The sequence below is a fragment of the Sylvia atricapilla genome, chromosome 6, assembly GCF_009819655.1.
Source record: "Sylvia atricapilla isolate bSylAtr1 chromosome 6, bSylAtr1.pri, whole genome shotgun sequence".
In the NCBI taxonomy this organism is placed as follows: domain Eukaryota; kingdom Metazoa; phylum Chordata; class Aves; order Passeriformes; family Sylviidae; genus Sylvia; species Sylvia atricapilla.
In genome coordinates this window covers 16,880,285-16,895,654 of record NC_089145.1, presented here as the reverse complement: position 1 = coordinate 16,895,654, position 15,370 = coordinate 16,880,285, and the positions used below count along the sequence as shown (strand labels likewise).

Here is a 15,370-nt window from a genome sequence, read left to right as displayed (position 1 = left end):
AAGTCATGAACTTCAAAAGTTCAGTGAGATGAAACTGCTTCCCACAGGCTAGTATCTTCCAGGAGTTATCATTTTTGCCTTTGAAAATCTCCCCTTTAATGTTTTTCAACAAATAAAAGGGCAAGCATCTCATATGGGGTGAATTTCTAAGCTCCCCTGCTATGATTTTTCTTTAGTCCAGGTCTCTACTGTCAGTAAGAGCGAATGTGCCACCTGGGGCAATTTCCACTTCCATACATTTGACCATGTAAAGTTTACTTTTCCTGGAACCTGCACATACGTCTTCGCTTCGCACTGCAATGACAGCTACCAGGACTTCAACATTCAGATCAGGCGCAGTGCCAAGAGCAGCTTCCTGATCTACTTCACTGTCACCATTGATGGAGTGGTCCTGGAGGTGAAGGAGACGGGAATCACAGTGAACGGGAAGAAGTGAGTAAAGGCTGTACTGGTGTTTTGCTCTGCATTTTTTTATCGCTGTGTGTTCGGTGGTCTGGCTGGAAAGCAGTGGCAGTGTATGAGATGTCCATAGCCTTTTGAACAGGGTATTGTGAAGAGTACCCCCCACTGTGGTTGAGAAGGCAAGAAGCATTTAAACTAAACTACACATCCCAGGGACCAACTCCAAGTTAAGCAGAGAGCAATGTGTATGTTAGAAAAACAGAAGATATTTTAAGGCTTCCTTAATGTTGCTTTGATTTGAGAGGGAGGGATGGAGGAAAGGAAAACCCCAGCACTTTATAAATAAAAGGTTTTGGTTTTGTAGAAGGTCAGTGGCATTTCTTTTTCTCAAAATGTTATTTCTGTGGTAGTAACCCTACAGTTTTATGTTGGTGTTGAGAAACAGATGGTTCTTTTAGGAACATTTTTCTGTTTCCAGATAGATTAATCTAAAAAATTGCACTGTTTTGTAGATCACAACTTGCCCAGGGATCTTCTTATAAGAAAATGTAGAATTTTTAGAAGTCAAAATCCACACCTTTAATTCCAATTCAAAAATGAACCACAAAGGAAACGGCAAAGACAGGTGTAAAAAAATCCAGAAGTAAAAATCATACACAACAATAGCTGAAAATCAGGCACAATGTTAAGGTCAATCCTCACGAGAAGTGCAGAGTTCTGCTCCTAACATATAATTATGAAGGGCCTAGGCTTCATAAACCTTTGACTCTGGGAAAACCCCTCACAGTCTTGTTGAAGAGAAAATTGCAAGCATATGGGCTGTCTTGACAGCTTTCTAGAAACAACCAAATATAGAATAGCACCACCCTGTTGTAATTATAGCACCAAAGCCCATATGTGTCTCCTAAATCAAAGGGGCAAGAAATCTCCTATCTTCTAGCCATTTTCTGAACTTCTGAGTTTTTAGGCTGTTGAAAAATGAATGGTAATTGTTTTGGTAAGATGAAAAAGTAATATAGGTCTGAGCTGCGTGAGCACATGAGTAACAGAACAGAGCTATTTGTGACTCCCAAATATCAAGGAGGTCCTGGAAGGGTGATGACAACCTGCAGTGTCCTCACATGGAGTGCCATTTTCCCAATATTGTCATCTTGCTCTTTATAAACTTTTGGGTTAAGTCCTTGAGTTTGGCTGCTTTCTATCCATTGAGTGGCTGATATAGTATTGACACAAGACTAAAATAAATTGTGTTGTGTATTAAGGTTGGTAAAAGGTCACAGTGGACAATGTAATGCATTGTGTGGATGAAGTCTGACATTACAAAGAGTGTTCCCATGTCTTATTCAGTTCCTTTTAACTCTAGTTTTCCTCCCTATGTGTCCATAAGGATTTCATCAGTCTTATTTTTTTTTTTCCTGAAACCTGTTTTGTTCCCTTGAATTTCCAGGATTTCCATGCCTTTCAGCTTGAAGAGCATTCTGATTGAGGACACCTGTACTTACTTCCAAGTCACTTCCAAGCTGGGCCTGACACTCAAGTGGAACTGGGCTGACACTCTCCTAGTATGAACAGTCAGTTGTTTTCCTCCTGGTGAACCTCATCCGTAACAAAAAGCAGGGCTGGATGCAGGCACTGTGTTGATATATGAGATTATGGGAGGAAGGTATCACTCTATCTATAAGCTGATAGAGAAATACTGGGCAATAATTTCACAGGGCAGGGGCATGGAGGCACAATCCCATGGTATTTCCAGCTAATTTTACGTGACAAAAAGGTGAACCCTGGATGTAACATCTCTGTGGTTAGTTCCTTTCTTCATGGGATACTGGCATCAAGACTGCTCTTCAGCTCTGCCTTGCTACTCTGTCTCACACATATCTTGTGTGGGAAACTAATCTGTGTGACCACTTCTGGGCCCCTTTCACTCCAAAGCCATGCTATGTGGGAATTCTCCTCTAAACATCTACCCTGCAATGTCCTCTTCTGCAACAGTGCATTTACATTCTGTGTCAACGCTCATCCTTCACAATCAGGACTGAGGTTAATTTAATGGAAGTAGTGTGTCATGTTTTGCCATTCAGAGAGATAGAGGGTCAAAGGTGAACAGAGAGAAAAAATATCAGGAAGTAATCAAGTGATATTGAAATTCTGATTTATTGAAGTATTTGCTTTCCCTCATGTACCAACTAATACCTAAAGTGTTAAAGGCAGTGTTAATCTGTACATTAGTGCAGAGTAGACACAAGAGGAGGAAAAGCACTGCCTTTTTATGGTAGACCTGAGTAGAACCAGTACTGTTCCCAAGCATGTAGGAATGATAAGGTGCAAAAGTTTTATCCAGCAAGGCAATAGTGTGCTAACCTGGCTGTTTATTTCCACTAAGCATGGGCAAAACAGGTAATGCTGACCCATGCCTAGAAGTGCCAAAAAATTTTCCATCACCCTGTGGACTAGAAAATCCATGATATATGGCTAGAAGTCAACCAGAATCTGCTTCTTTACAGCATCAAGCATTAGAACACAGTTATCTGACCTGCCCAGAGAGGAGCTGTGGTACCCTGCAAGATATACCCCTGTCTCTCTACTGAGAGACACTGGTCCAGGGATTAATCCAGTATTCAACATGTTTCAGTTACCTCTTTAGTGGCTAGGAATGACAATAGCTGGAGGATTCTCTTTCCATTTGAATTCAGTCTGTCTGCAGATAAGTTTTGTGAACGAGTTGTACCAGAAAAGGAGATTGCTACAAACTGGGAATGAACATTTCTGCCACTGCATTTTTCTGTTGTGAATCACTTTGCAACAAGTGATATGGGGAAAAGCCTTTGAACCTTGTGTTTCCTCTTTTGTAGCTGGACCTGGAAGAAACATATAAAGAGAAAATATGTGGTCTGTGTGGGAACTATGATGGCAATGAGAAGAATGATTTGATTTTGGATGGTAGGTCATAAACACAGCATGTTCCATCCAGAATATATCTCCTTATACATGACATGAAACTTGATATCTGTTTCCTCTGAGCAGGCTTTCAGATTTCCTAACAGGAACATGAACATTTCCATATACAGGAGATGTATTTTTAGAGGTTCTGAGATGATTTGGGATTTTCTGCTCTTTTCATATTTGTAAGAGTCTCCAACCTCTTTGACCAAAATTAATTGCTTGGCTATCATGCAGCAACACTGCCAGGTTCCCCACTGACAATAACACACTTTAAGGAAATGCATGAATGCATTCTCTGTTCTTCTATTTTAATCATTCTATGTGTGATTATTTTTGCCTCTATAATGGAATGAAAGTGAAAACAGAGAAAACACAAACTGTCTTTGAAGAAACTGTGGTGCCATCCACTGACACCTTCAGATATTGCAAATAGCTGAGCCTATAATCCTGCAGCAGGTTGCATGGATGGAAAGAAACCTTCATCCTGGAATACCAGCTGCAGGACTGAATCCAAAGTTATAACAACATTTGTATGACTGTTATACATGTGAACAGAAAACTCTGTAAGATCAAACACACCCCAAACAAAGAGAAGTCTTTGGAAATGATCAGAAGTGACCGCAAGTTCAACAGCCTCACATGATTTAAAATGCCTGGGCCTTGATAAAACTGCCAGATTCCTGACTCTAGCCCAACAGAAGGTTATATCAGGCTGTCATCCTCTATAAAATATGGATGCTGGTTAAATTTGAGCATCTCATGAAGTGCATACTGCCTTTGAGCCCAAAGACTAAGTGCATTTTTATAGTCCATTAATTGACATAAAGAATTGCAGGAAGATACTGAAATGCATCTGGGGATTTTTGCAGGGTATAAAATGCATCCGAGACAGTTTGGGAACTTCCACAAAGTAGAGGATCCGTCACAAAAGTGTGCTGATGTGAGCCCAGATGACCACAGTGGAAGACATCCCAGGAGGAAAAACAATAGGTGCAGTACATATGTAAGTGTGTGGGACCAAGAAGTAAAAACCCTCCTGACCTAGAGTGTTGAAGAGATGTTGAAACATATCTTAATTACAGAGCAGGAACTAAAGTGAATTTTTCAGAACTCTAAACATGAATTTGAGCAAAATTATGATCTTATAGCTGAAAGAATATCCTAATACACTGTTAAAGAAATAGATATTGGATGCCTAATTGAATGACAGCTTCCAGTCCAAGGCAAAGGACCTCATGGCAGAAAGTTAGACTGGATAATGTCCTGAGATCCTTTCCGACTTGAATTGTACTATGACCTTGGAATTGCATCATCAAAACTTGGGGTGTATATTCAAAATCCTAAAAGGTGGCAAAATGTCAAGTATTGCTTTTCTTTCCCTTCTTTTCTTTCTTCCTTCTTTCTTCTTTTTTTAAATAGAAAAAAGGATGCAAGAAACTTATGTCCCGTTTTGGAAACTGCCCCAGAGTTGTTGCCTTTGATGACTACGTAGAGACCTGTGCAGAAGATATGTGCCTCTGTGCAGTTAATTCTTCTCACTCTGATTTGGTTTCTAGCTGCATATGCAGCACTTTAAACCAGTACTCCCGAGACTGTGTCCTGAGGAAGGGAGACCCTGGGGAATGGAGGACCAAAGAACTCTGCTGTAAGTAGCTACTGCTCTGGAGATTTATTTCAGGTTAGACATTTACACAAGTACTCTGATCCCATCAGAGCAAAGCTAGCAGCTCTGGTAACTACCTTGAATCAATCTGTGAAAATACTTTGACACAAACATTGTAAATGGAAAAGCTTCTACAAATTTAATTTGATTTTGCTCCTTAAATTAGAACTATGCCTTGATATTGCCTACCTCCTTCTTACAAGCAGGTTTCCTCAAGGTGTTTTTTTGTTTGTTTGTTTGTGGTTTTTTTGTTTTTGTTTTTTTGGGGGGTGTCTTTTATTTTCCTTTTTTTTTTCTTTTTTTTACTATGCACATCTAACTCATAAAAAGCCTTATTTCAACATGGTGACAACTAGACAGAAGTAGTTACTGAGAAGAGCAATATGTATGTACTTATTTTCATGCACAGTAGTCCAGCTATGGAGCAGGAAATCTCTTTAAATCCAGGGGGAAAGCTGCAGGGAGTTCACCCAAACTGCTGGTGTGGATTTGGATAGCAAATTAATGCCAGAAGAACTGATGCTTCAGGCAAAAATAAACTGTTATGACTCCCTAAATGATTCTGGTGTTCTTTGCTTGCTTTGTGAGTTCACCCAACCTTGAGCTACTAAAGCAATGTGAAATAGCTCATATTTCCCAGCAGCACAGTTTTGTCCAAAAGATAAAGTAGAAGTGGCCATAAAACATTCCTTTAAGAGCTTAAACAAATATGACATACCTGGATAGAAGGTCTTGAAAACGAGATATGGAGGAAAGGAGGAAGAAGGGGTTGGGTAATGACACAACAATTTGAGAGATCTTATAAATACATCAGTAACATACTCCATTTTGGTTTGGTCTTGAAGATCAGGAATGCCCAAACAACATGGAGTACATGGAATGTGGAAATTCCTGTGCTGACACATGTGCAGATCCAGAAAGGAGCAAGATTTGTAAAGCCCCATGTACGGACGGCTGTTTCTGTCCTCCCGGTAAGCAGCTCACTTCTGCCAATAATCACACACATCAAGAGACAAAAAGGGAAGTTGTTCCCTTTCTTTACCACTTCACACAACAAATAAACTGCTTCTTCTAAAATAATTTACCAACTTGCCTCTTGGAAGAGCCAGATTTCTAAAGATCTGAGATCCTGACACTGGAGACGGGAGGCAAAGACTTCTGAGAACTAGACACAGAAAAAATTATGAAGACCATATGGAAAAAACCCCCAGGTGTTCTCTAGACAGTAAGAATGCAGGTGAAAATGCCTCATGCGATGCCTCCCTGCTATTACACTAAATCTTGCTGTAGCTTAAGTGACACAAAACATAAAAGCATTTCCAGGTATGTGCATGTGCAAATTTGCACATGAAAAAGTCTAAGATGAGGCTCTGATTTCTGCTAGATTCACTATTAGAAAAGGATGGAAACTGGCTCACACCTTTGCAATCTGGCACTTGATAATCCTGCTCACAGTGAAAAATTTCATAACAGGAAATGTTCTTCGAGTTTAACATTGCTTTCATTTGAGTTCTAGTAAGAAATATTTCCCATTCATTAACATCTGAAAGGGCCTGGTGTGGTGTCTTCCTTTAAAAGTATCCCATTCATTTTAAGAAATGCTGAATACTCCAGAGGTTTTTTTTCTGTACTCTAATCTTCCTTGATGTTGTTTCCCAGACTCACCAAAGGAATATTAACTAGCCATTGTGTCTGAACAGGAACTATCCTTGATGACCTCAGCAGCAAGAAGTGTGTCCCCAGAGACAGCTGCCCCTGTACATTTCAAGGCAAAGTCTACCCATCTGGAGGAACTTACTCCACTCCCTGCCAGAACTGGTACTCTTGTGGTCTTGATTGCACTAACAAGGCAGAAGTGTTTATTTTAAAACATTGACGAGTTGCATTCTGTAGTTTCCTCTTTCTTTCTTTCTTTTTTTTTTTTTTTTTTTTTTTTTTTTTTTAATAAACTTTTCCTGTCATTTGTCTTTAATAATAATTCAAAACCTTGCTCTGAATTTCAACAGTGTAGGAAAACTTAGAGGTATTCCTCAACCACACATAGTTATTGCCCACCCTCACTTGAAACTGCTTGTGAAAACTGAGCTTAACATTATAGAATGTAGAAAAATGAAACTCTTTACTGATTAATTCAGAGGCTTTGGCTACTAGAGTGAGATGAGAAGTCATACCACGTTAATAAGTGGCACTTCTGACAATATCTGGATCTCCACAAAGCCAGATTCAGTTTGAAGGCCAAATCTCAGAAGTCCTGATCTTGAGAATTAATTGATTTAGAAAAAAACCTGGCAGCTTGAACCCATCTCCATTCTGCACTGGTGAAAGGTGATAAAATCTTAGGTAAATTACTCTCAAAACAGTTTTATTTCTTACTCTGTATGTGTTATCTGGGCTTCTGTGACACAACATCATTTTTTGACCATTGATGGAAGTTTCACTACAGGGAGGAATGAAATGTGGTATGGCGGTGGCCAAACATTCTGCAAGCCCCTTTGGATTCATATATCCTGCATTTTCAGAAAATGCTCCTCAAATCCCAAAAATTTTGAGTAATTGAACTTAATGGGCTTTAGGTGGTTCCCATCTTGCCATATCCTCATTTACTCTCAAAGCCCAGGCTCATGTGGCTGGACTGTTTTCCTCTTGTGTGCACAGGTGTGAGAATTGCTCATTATCTCAGGTCCTTCACAATTAGCTGCTAAAGCATCTCATCAGTGACTTGCTGAACAGTTGCATCAGTAGTACAAGATGTTGCAAGATCCTGCTTGAAGGGGTTCTTTCTGTCTTTAAAAAGTCAAGTAAACAATTTAGACCTAGAAAACCTAGTTTCTTGTTTTCCCATCTCAGTGTGTCTCTGAGGGAACCAGCCAAAAGCCCAGTGCAGTTAACTCTCTCACTGAGAGGAATTCAACCCTCACATTTTAAGGGGCTTCCACCCACAGGGTTTTTATAAGAAGTCAAGATAATGAGCTAAAAATATAAAGAGGCCACATCTGTGCAGATTCAAATGGTGTATCACCTTTGCTCCCTTGGAACTATGTTTAATCTAATGGCTGCTTTTTGGTTTTTGCACAGTACTTGCAAAGGAGGCCACTGGAGCTGTATCTCTCTGCCCTGCTCTGGAAGTTGCCACATAGATGGAGGATTCCATATAACAACATTCGATAACAAGAGGTTCAATTTTCATGGCAACTGTCATTATGTCTTAGCTAAGGTATGAGCAATTTCTCTTTTCACTCCTAATTCTCTCGAGTAGCACAAGGCATTAAACTGTGCTGGAGCTTTATATGACTTAATTAAATGGCACCAATCCAGCAAAGCACTTCAAGACATGCTCACTCTTAAACCCCATAAATTTTTGAATTTTCAATGGATTGCAAGTCAGTTGCTGATACTTAGCTTCAAAGTTTTGCAGCTTCAACATGCTTTTGTTTTTTTTTTTTTTAATTGAATAATTTTCTTAATGGATGCATTAGTGTTGATTCAAGCATTTCTTTTGAAGTTTTTTTCATGTGTGACTGTAAGAAGGAAGTGGATGCGCCAAAATTTCTGCAAAAAGATTGAATCGTCTGTGAATGCTTGCAAATGAGATTCATACAGGCTGATAGCAAGGAAAAGGAGTGCAAAGGAATGTTAGTGAAATTATTGATTTTGGCAGTGAAATTATTTGCAGTTAGATATCCAATAGCCCAGTTCGTTCATTACTCCTTCTTAGCCTTTCAGTGGCACCTTTTTCTCTTCAAGCTCCTAGCCTGTAACATTCCTACAATGTCTGCACGTATATCTTTCTCGTGTCTTCTCAGAACACTGATGACACAGTTGTGGTGATTGGGGAGATCATTCAGTGTGGGACATCAAGGACAATGACCTGTCTAAAGAATGTATTGGTCACACTAGGAAGAACTGTGAGTAACTGTCTTTAATTAGAGATACATAGGACGTCACTTCTGTTTTCCTTACATTCTTGTTCAGTGTCTGGACACAAGTTACACTGACCCCAGAGGTGATGAGTTTTGAAGACACTAGTCCTTAACACTTACTGAAGCTTGTCAGGTTGCTCTTGTCTGTCTCATGTCAAATGCATTCACTACTGTGGCCTTTTTTCCTTTTCCCTGCAGACTATAAAAATATGTTCCTGTGGAAATATCTACATGAACAATTTCATTGTGAAGCTGCCTGTAAGAAAAGGTAAATCTCCTTCTTCACTCCTTTTACAGGATAGCCTACATCTATTTGCAGAGGGATTCTTGCTCCGTTCTCTGAAAAGAACATGATCCTACTCACTGTTAGGTGGATACTAGGTCTGGGATTCAGTGGGAATCCCTATGTTTCTGCATGCACTGGCAAATGGAAGTTCCCATTTACTCAGCTTTGTAAAGATTTGCGACAGTTTTTACATATTTACATACAACAATTTTTCTTTTTCTCTTTCTTCTTTAGATGGCATCATCATCTTCAGACAATCTACATTTTTCATCAAAATCTTGAGCTCAGCTGGAGTGCAGATCCGAGTACAAATGAAACCTGTAATGCAGCTCTCCATAACCGTCGATCATTCTTTTCAGAATCGCACGTCTGGTAGGACACATAAGGCTAACCCTTCAATGTGCTGAAGAGAATCTCTGTGATGTTTAGCATGTACAAATCTTTTAGACTCCATCTGTTCAAACAGGCCTTCATCAGAGACTTGTGAAGTGCAGACTAAGTCTTGGTTTTGCCACCAATCTCCTGTTTACACCCTTTATAATTTTTGTGCTTCTGTTTCCTGTTTGTGCAATGGGATAACACCCTGTCCTTCTGACCCATTTTGTTTTATTCATAAGCCTTTGGAGAAGAGGTTCTCTGTCTGCCAGTGTTTACTGAAGCACATTTAAGCAGTTCCGATCCCTGCGCTATCACTAAGTGCAACTGTAATGCAGGAAAATAATAAATACACTCTAAACACAGGGTCCTATCTGATTTGTGGGAACATGAGAAGTCTCTGGAGGAAAATGGGTTTCTCTCAGGCTATGTCCATTACAGAGCTAAGAGTGTTCATCTAGAATCCGTTATTTTTTTCATGCATCTAGTGATTTCTTCTATTATTTTGCCTTTATTTTTTTGCCTCCCACACAAGGTCTTTGTGGCAATTTCAATAACATCCAGACTGATGACTTCAGAACAGTCACTGGAGCTGTGGAAGATTCAGCTTCTGCTTTTGGTAACTCATGGAAAACTAGAGCCAGCTGTTTTGATGTTGAGGACAGCTTTGAAGATCCTTGTTCAAACAGTGTGGATAAAGGTACCAGGCTTTTCATCCCTGGCTTATCAGTGCAAAATCATTTTCACATGATGGATAATCAAAAAAGCTTTAGAAATCTCATAAACATCAAAACCCTCTGCTTCTGAGGCTATTACTAGAGAAAAAAATACTGTGTTTTGAAGGTGTTTAAGAGGACAGCTTTGCTGTCAAAACAAAAAGACAGCACTAATGGACAAAGAGCCAACACATCCACTGATGACTTGAAAAGCACACACAGCATCAATGACAGCAATTAAGGTTTAAGGCAGAGCACAGTTGGTTGCCAATATTTGGGCAAGTTCTTCATCCAGCCTAGGCTGTTACAGCTGTGCTGAAGTCCAGAGGAGGAGGTTATCAACCGTGCTGAGTTAAGCAAGCATTGCACTGTACTAGATGTCCCGTCTGATTTTTCATTCTCACGGGATTTGGATATATATATATATCATTTGGACTGACCTCTCCTAGGTACTGCCATATGTAATTAAAGCTGCAGCTCATAGCCACACAGCTCAATGATTACTACATGCTTAATATTATTGTTCGACTATAAGGAATTACCTGTCTGTAAAGAATTAAGAAAGTTTGATTTAAAACAATGAAAATGGGGAGGTTCTGCATATACTCTGCAAATCCAGCTGCAGTAATAATGTTCATACTTAGAAGATGAAATCTTTCTTTTGGGAAGATGGCTGGTCATCCATCCAACTACGCATATCCCCTTAATTAGTTAATGACCTGTATTTCCACCCAGCATTATCTAAACACTTCAGGACATTCTAGTACAGCATGATACCTGATAAGAATATTGATTTAGACAGGAATAATTTAAGTCATTATGGATAACGATATTTTTTCCCACTTCAGAAAAATTTGCCCAGCACTGGTGTGCTCTTCTGTCCAATACAAGCAGTGTGTTTGCTGCCTGCCATTCTGTTGTAGACCCTTCTGTGTACATCAAGGTAAGACACTGCGCCAAATGGGTGCTTTAATCTCGTCCAGAGTGATCCCACATGAAGGTGGTCTGCCCTAGGGGATTGAAATAGGTTATAGTAGTGACTGGTCACAAAGAATTTCACTGATGATAATTAGAAAAATTATAAAATAAGAATTTTTTTGTAAGAGGGGCCTTTTTGGCAACAGCCCCATGTAATTGTTTGGCATCACTGCCTTCTGTTGCATGACTCAGAAGCAAAATTAAAAAGATCAGTTCAAGATTTCAGAGTTTCAAAGAGTGGAAACTCTTTGACTAACAGAATCAGTGTTTCTGCATGGAATTGAATTGAGAGTTTTACCAGCCCCATGGATTCCCTCTGACTTGGTTCAAAATTCACATCTAGGGAGAGAATACGTATTTACATCATTTATATCTCATTTATTACCTTTGAGTCTTGTTAGTCTCCTTGTGTTTTGAATGCATAAAGCTGCCCACATGTTCTCTTGGTGTAAAGCTCTATAATGCTGCTGAGAAAGCTGTCTGAGCTAGAGAGCTGCTATATTTATGTGGATGGTAAAGAAGTTCCTGCAAAACCACAGAAAGTTCCTGCAGGATGTGTGTGTGTGATACAACTTACTGAGAAAATATTTGAGTCAGAAATTTTGTCTAGAATGTAATATGTCTTCAGGTGCCTTCACAAAAATGGCTTATGTGTTACCTCTCCCAGTGAAAAATATATATACTTAATGTATATACTTTTATATATATATAATTCAAGTAACTATAAATAAAACAGGATTTTGCAATTTTCAGGTAAGAAGTAATAACCTATTTCTTACAGATATGTCTGTTAGTCCTGCTGATCTCATTAAATTTTAAACCATGATTTGTGAAAGCCTTTTCCACAACATCAGTAATGCCAGGATAAGTCACTGTCTATCCAGTATCTATCTGTATTCTTTTTTACAGTCCACACAGTTAAAAGAATTCTAGGTTTAAATTCCAGCTATATTTACAGAAATAGTTCTTAAAATGTCATTACATATGACTGACTCTCTATAAACCATCTTCTGTCATGTACCTGTCATGTCATTGGGTGCATCTCATCTGCTAACTAGATAGGTACACAAAGTGCCAGGCATCACTGTGCAATATTTTCAGATTATATATTTTGATAGGTCCTAGACTGTACATCCTCATGGGAGGCTGGTACAGACATCTCTTAGTGTTTTAATGAACTATAGGTGCCTCTATCTTTTAAAATATTTATCTGTTAATGAGTGTTAGACATAATGTCATTGCAGTTTCTGTAACTGATTTGCTACTTCTCAGGTTTGCACAGTATTTCATTAACATACATTTTCTCTTAGAGATATTAAGATTCATTGGTAATAATACTTTTTAAAAAAGATATTGGTTGACTGCTTTTTAAATTGCTACATGTTTTGCTGTTTCTCCTATGAGCTAGACATAATAATACCCATGTCCTTTTCTTCTGTCCTTTAGAAATGCATGTATGACACCTGTAATGCTGAGAAGAGTGAAGCTGCACTTTGCAGCGTGCTCTCTACTTACTCCAGAGACTGTGCTTCAGCAGGCGTGTCCCTGCAGGGCTGGAGGCAGGGTGTCTGTGGTATGTGAACTGAAATTCCTCAGGCAGGAATATGGGATAGGGGGGAACAGCTTCAGGACAGCCCCATTTGTGGGAGTCAGTGTCTTTTGTCTTTAGCCATTGAGATAGGGAGCCTTTGAAAAACAGAATAAGCATTTATTCTATAAAATTCAGTTTGTGCTTCATGCTCTTACAATGCATGTTCCTTGTGTAAAATCTTAGGTGAATTCAGTACTCTGAGAAGCAAAATAGTACAAGGCATATTATCAAATCAAAACAGAAGTTAGGTTTTTTTTAGCTTAGGTTTAGTTAGAAATTAGGTTACTTTTGAAAACATAGGCTTCCCCATGTATTTTAATTCCTATACCTTTTTTGCACTACATTCAGTCCTCTTGTCCCAGACAATACAAATGACAGCAGTCTCATTAATCACATTTTCCCATGTTACAGTAAAATAGTAGTTTTTAAAAATAAATATATATTGGTGATATCTGAGAACATGAAAATCTTAGAAGGCATTTTCAGCTCAGGATTACCTGAAAAATGAACAAAAGTTTCTTGGACATACACATTGTCACAAAATCCCGAGTTCAGAGTCCACATATGTATGTGTTTTCCTTTGGCACTGCCAGAATGCATTACAAGATGGCATAAGATCTGAGAATAAAACTCACAGTCTTGGATTCTGAATTTTGCTTCAACATTCCCATGTTGTCATTGATGGTTGAATAGTTCAAGTGAGATTTGCCTCTGTCAACATGAAAATAGATGTATGGGTTTCTTGACTAATTGCACATCTGAATAGACAACATTACAATGATTGTGTTTTTGGAGCTTGATGCAGCTATGATCTATTTAATTGCCTGACTTAGGGGCCAGCTGGGACACTTAATAGAGGCAAACAATGTAACTGGTGTGACGCATTGTCAGAGGCATTTAAGATTGCGATAAGAACAATTTCACAAACCTGTGCTGAAATAATTCGAAGGAACACAGTGTAGTCCACAGTAAATTGTCCTAGAATCCTGCAGAGTTATGCACTAGACACAGACACTGTTTATTGAAAGCTTTGTTCCCAACATAGAAATACTGACTTTTTTTATGGCAAATCAAGACTGGTTTGCAGCATGGGTTTGGCTGAAATCTGTGTTCTTAAGGCACAGTAGGTGATATTGACTCAAACAGTACAGTAACCTTGAGAAAAAATGCTAATGGTTTAATCAGAACAATCATTTTAGGCCTTATTTAAGAAGAAATAATCTTTTGGGAACATGGCTGTGATAAGAGTAAGGTTGTTCATGACTCACTGTTCATGAGTGAAAGACTAAATGGGCCACAACCTTCACTCTGTGTTCTGCCCCATTGCGGGGCTTAGAAAAACTGTTCCCCCTCCTGAAGCTGCATCCACTCTGCCAAGCTGCAGGCAGCATCCAAGGCAGCTTGTATCCCGAGCAGATGTCTGCACTGCAGTCAGCAGAGTGTGTGAAACACGCAAGTCCTGCTAGTTACACCCTGTGCATGCCTGTTACACACTCTTTAGCAGAGGCATGAACCATCACTGGAATTGCTGGTTGTCCAGCGGATCACTGGGGTGAGCAGTCTTGGCACTGCTTTTCTAGTGCTCCCTGTGCAAGCTAGCTTGAAGGCATCTTTGGTATGCTCGTGTTCTCTGCACTCATGCCTCTGGTTGTGATTTGTCATCTTAGATGTGTGTCACTCCTGCGGCCATGGGCACTACAAGCACTACTCCTTTCTCTTATTAGTCTCATTTTATCAAATGTGATCTTATTACTCTATGAAAATTTAAAGGGAGGAAGTAAACACATTATTTTATTCTATTAATAGCTAACAATTGAGACAGATGCAACTTCATATTCAACATCTTTATTAATATCTGTCTAAATTTGGCCTATTTTTATGTACAAATACCACTTGCTGTATCTTCGATGAATAAAAAGTAGGAGAATATGGTTTGCCTGACTTACACACGGGATATTGTGTTTGCTTCAGCTAGGACCAGAAAACCAACTGGTTTATGGCAAGAGAGGTGCTGGTTTTGAATATATACACAAGCCTAGCACACTAATTAATCAAAAAAAAGTGGGCCATGGTCATGGACTGGAAAACTATACAGAGCTTTAAGCATGGAACCTATTGCTGATAAGTTTTTAGCATTGCTGCAAAGCTGATGAGCACAGCTGCCCATGATCAACACCCTGTACCTTCTAATCCATCCATGTGTATCTGAAAAACAACTGCAGGGTTAAATCTGCAGAATTAGAAAGAGGCCCAAGACGTCTAGATCCCCAGTTCTCACTGAATTTCAAAGAAATCTGGAGGCCAGACTTTCTTGAAAAATGCAACCTTAATGTGGGTGATGTTTCCTGACAAAATTTAATGTCATCCCCATGGATCAGAACTGCAGATTTCATGGCAGAGCTTTGATGGTGGGGTATACTGTCAGCCTGTGAAAATTAACCCGCTTTTTACTGTCTTACAGAGTTAGTTGAGCTCTTTAGATTTTTTTATGTATTT

General features: G+C 39.2%; 1 protein-coding gene across 1 annotated transcript in view; it reads left to right on the top strand.

Moving 5' to 3' along the window:
- LOC136362440 (mucin-5B) overlaps positions 1–15,370 on the top strand; it is a 42,593-nt gene that overhangs the window by 1,939 nt on the left and 25,284 nt on the right. The window contains exons 2-15 of the mRNA XM_066320959.1: positions 177–432; positions 1,850–1,964; positions 3,255–3,342; positions 4,215–4,348; positions 4,765–4,990; positions 5,854–5,979; positions 6,709–6,826; positions 8,084–8,222; positions 8,812–8,913; positions 9,127–9,196; positions 9,449–9,586; positions 10,125–10,289; positions 11,154–11,248; positions 12,730–12,856. Coding sequence (XP_066177056.1) covers positions 177–432; positions 1,850–1,964; positions 3,255–3,342; positions 4,215–4,348; positions 4,765–4,990; positions 5,854–5,979; positions 6,709–6,826; positions 8,084–8,222; positions 8,812–8,913; positions 9,127–9,196; positions 9,449–9,586; positions 10,125–10,289; positions 11,154–11,248; positions 12,730–12,856 — 1,899 coding nt within the window. The remainder of the gene's footprint in view (positions 1–176; positions 433–1,849; positions 1,965–3,254; positions 3,343–4,214; positions 4,349–4,764; positions 4,991–5,853; positions 5,980–6,708; positions 6,827–8,083; positions 8,223–8,811; positions 8,914–9,126; positions 9,197–9,448; positions 9,587–10,124; positions 10,290–11,153; positions 11,249–12,729; positions 12,857–15,370) is intronic.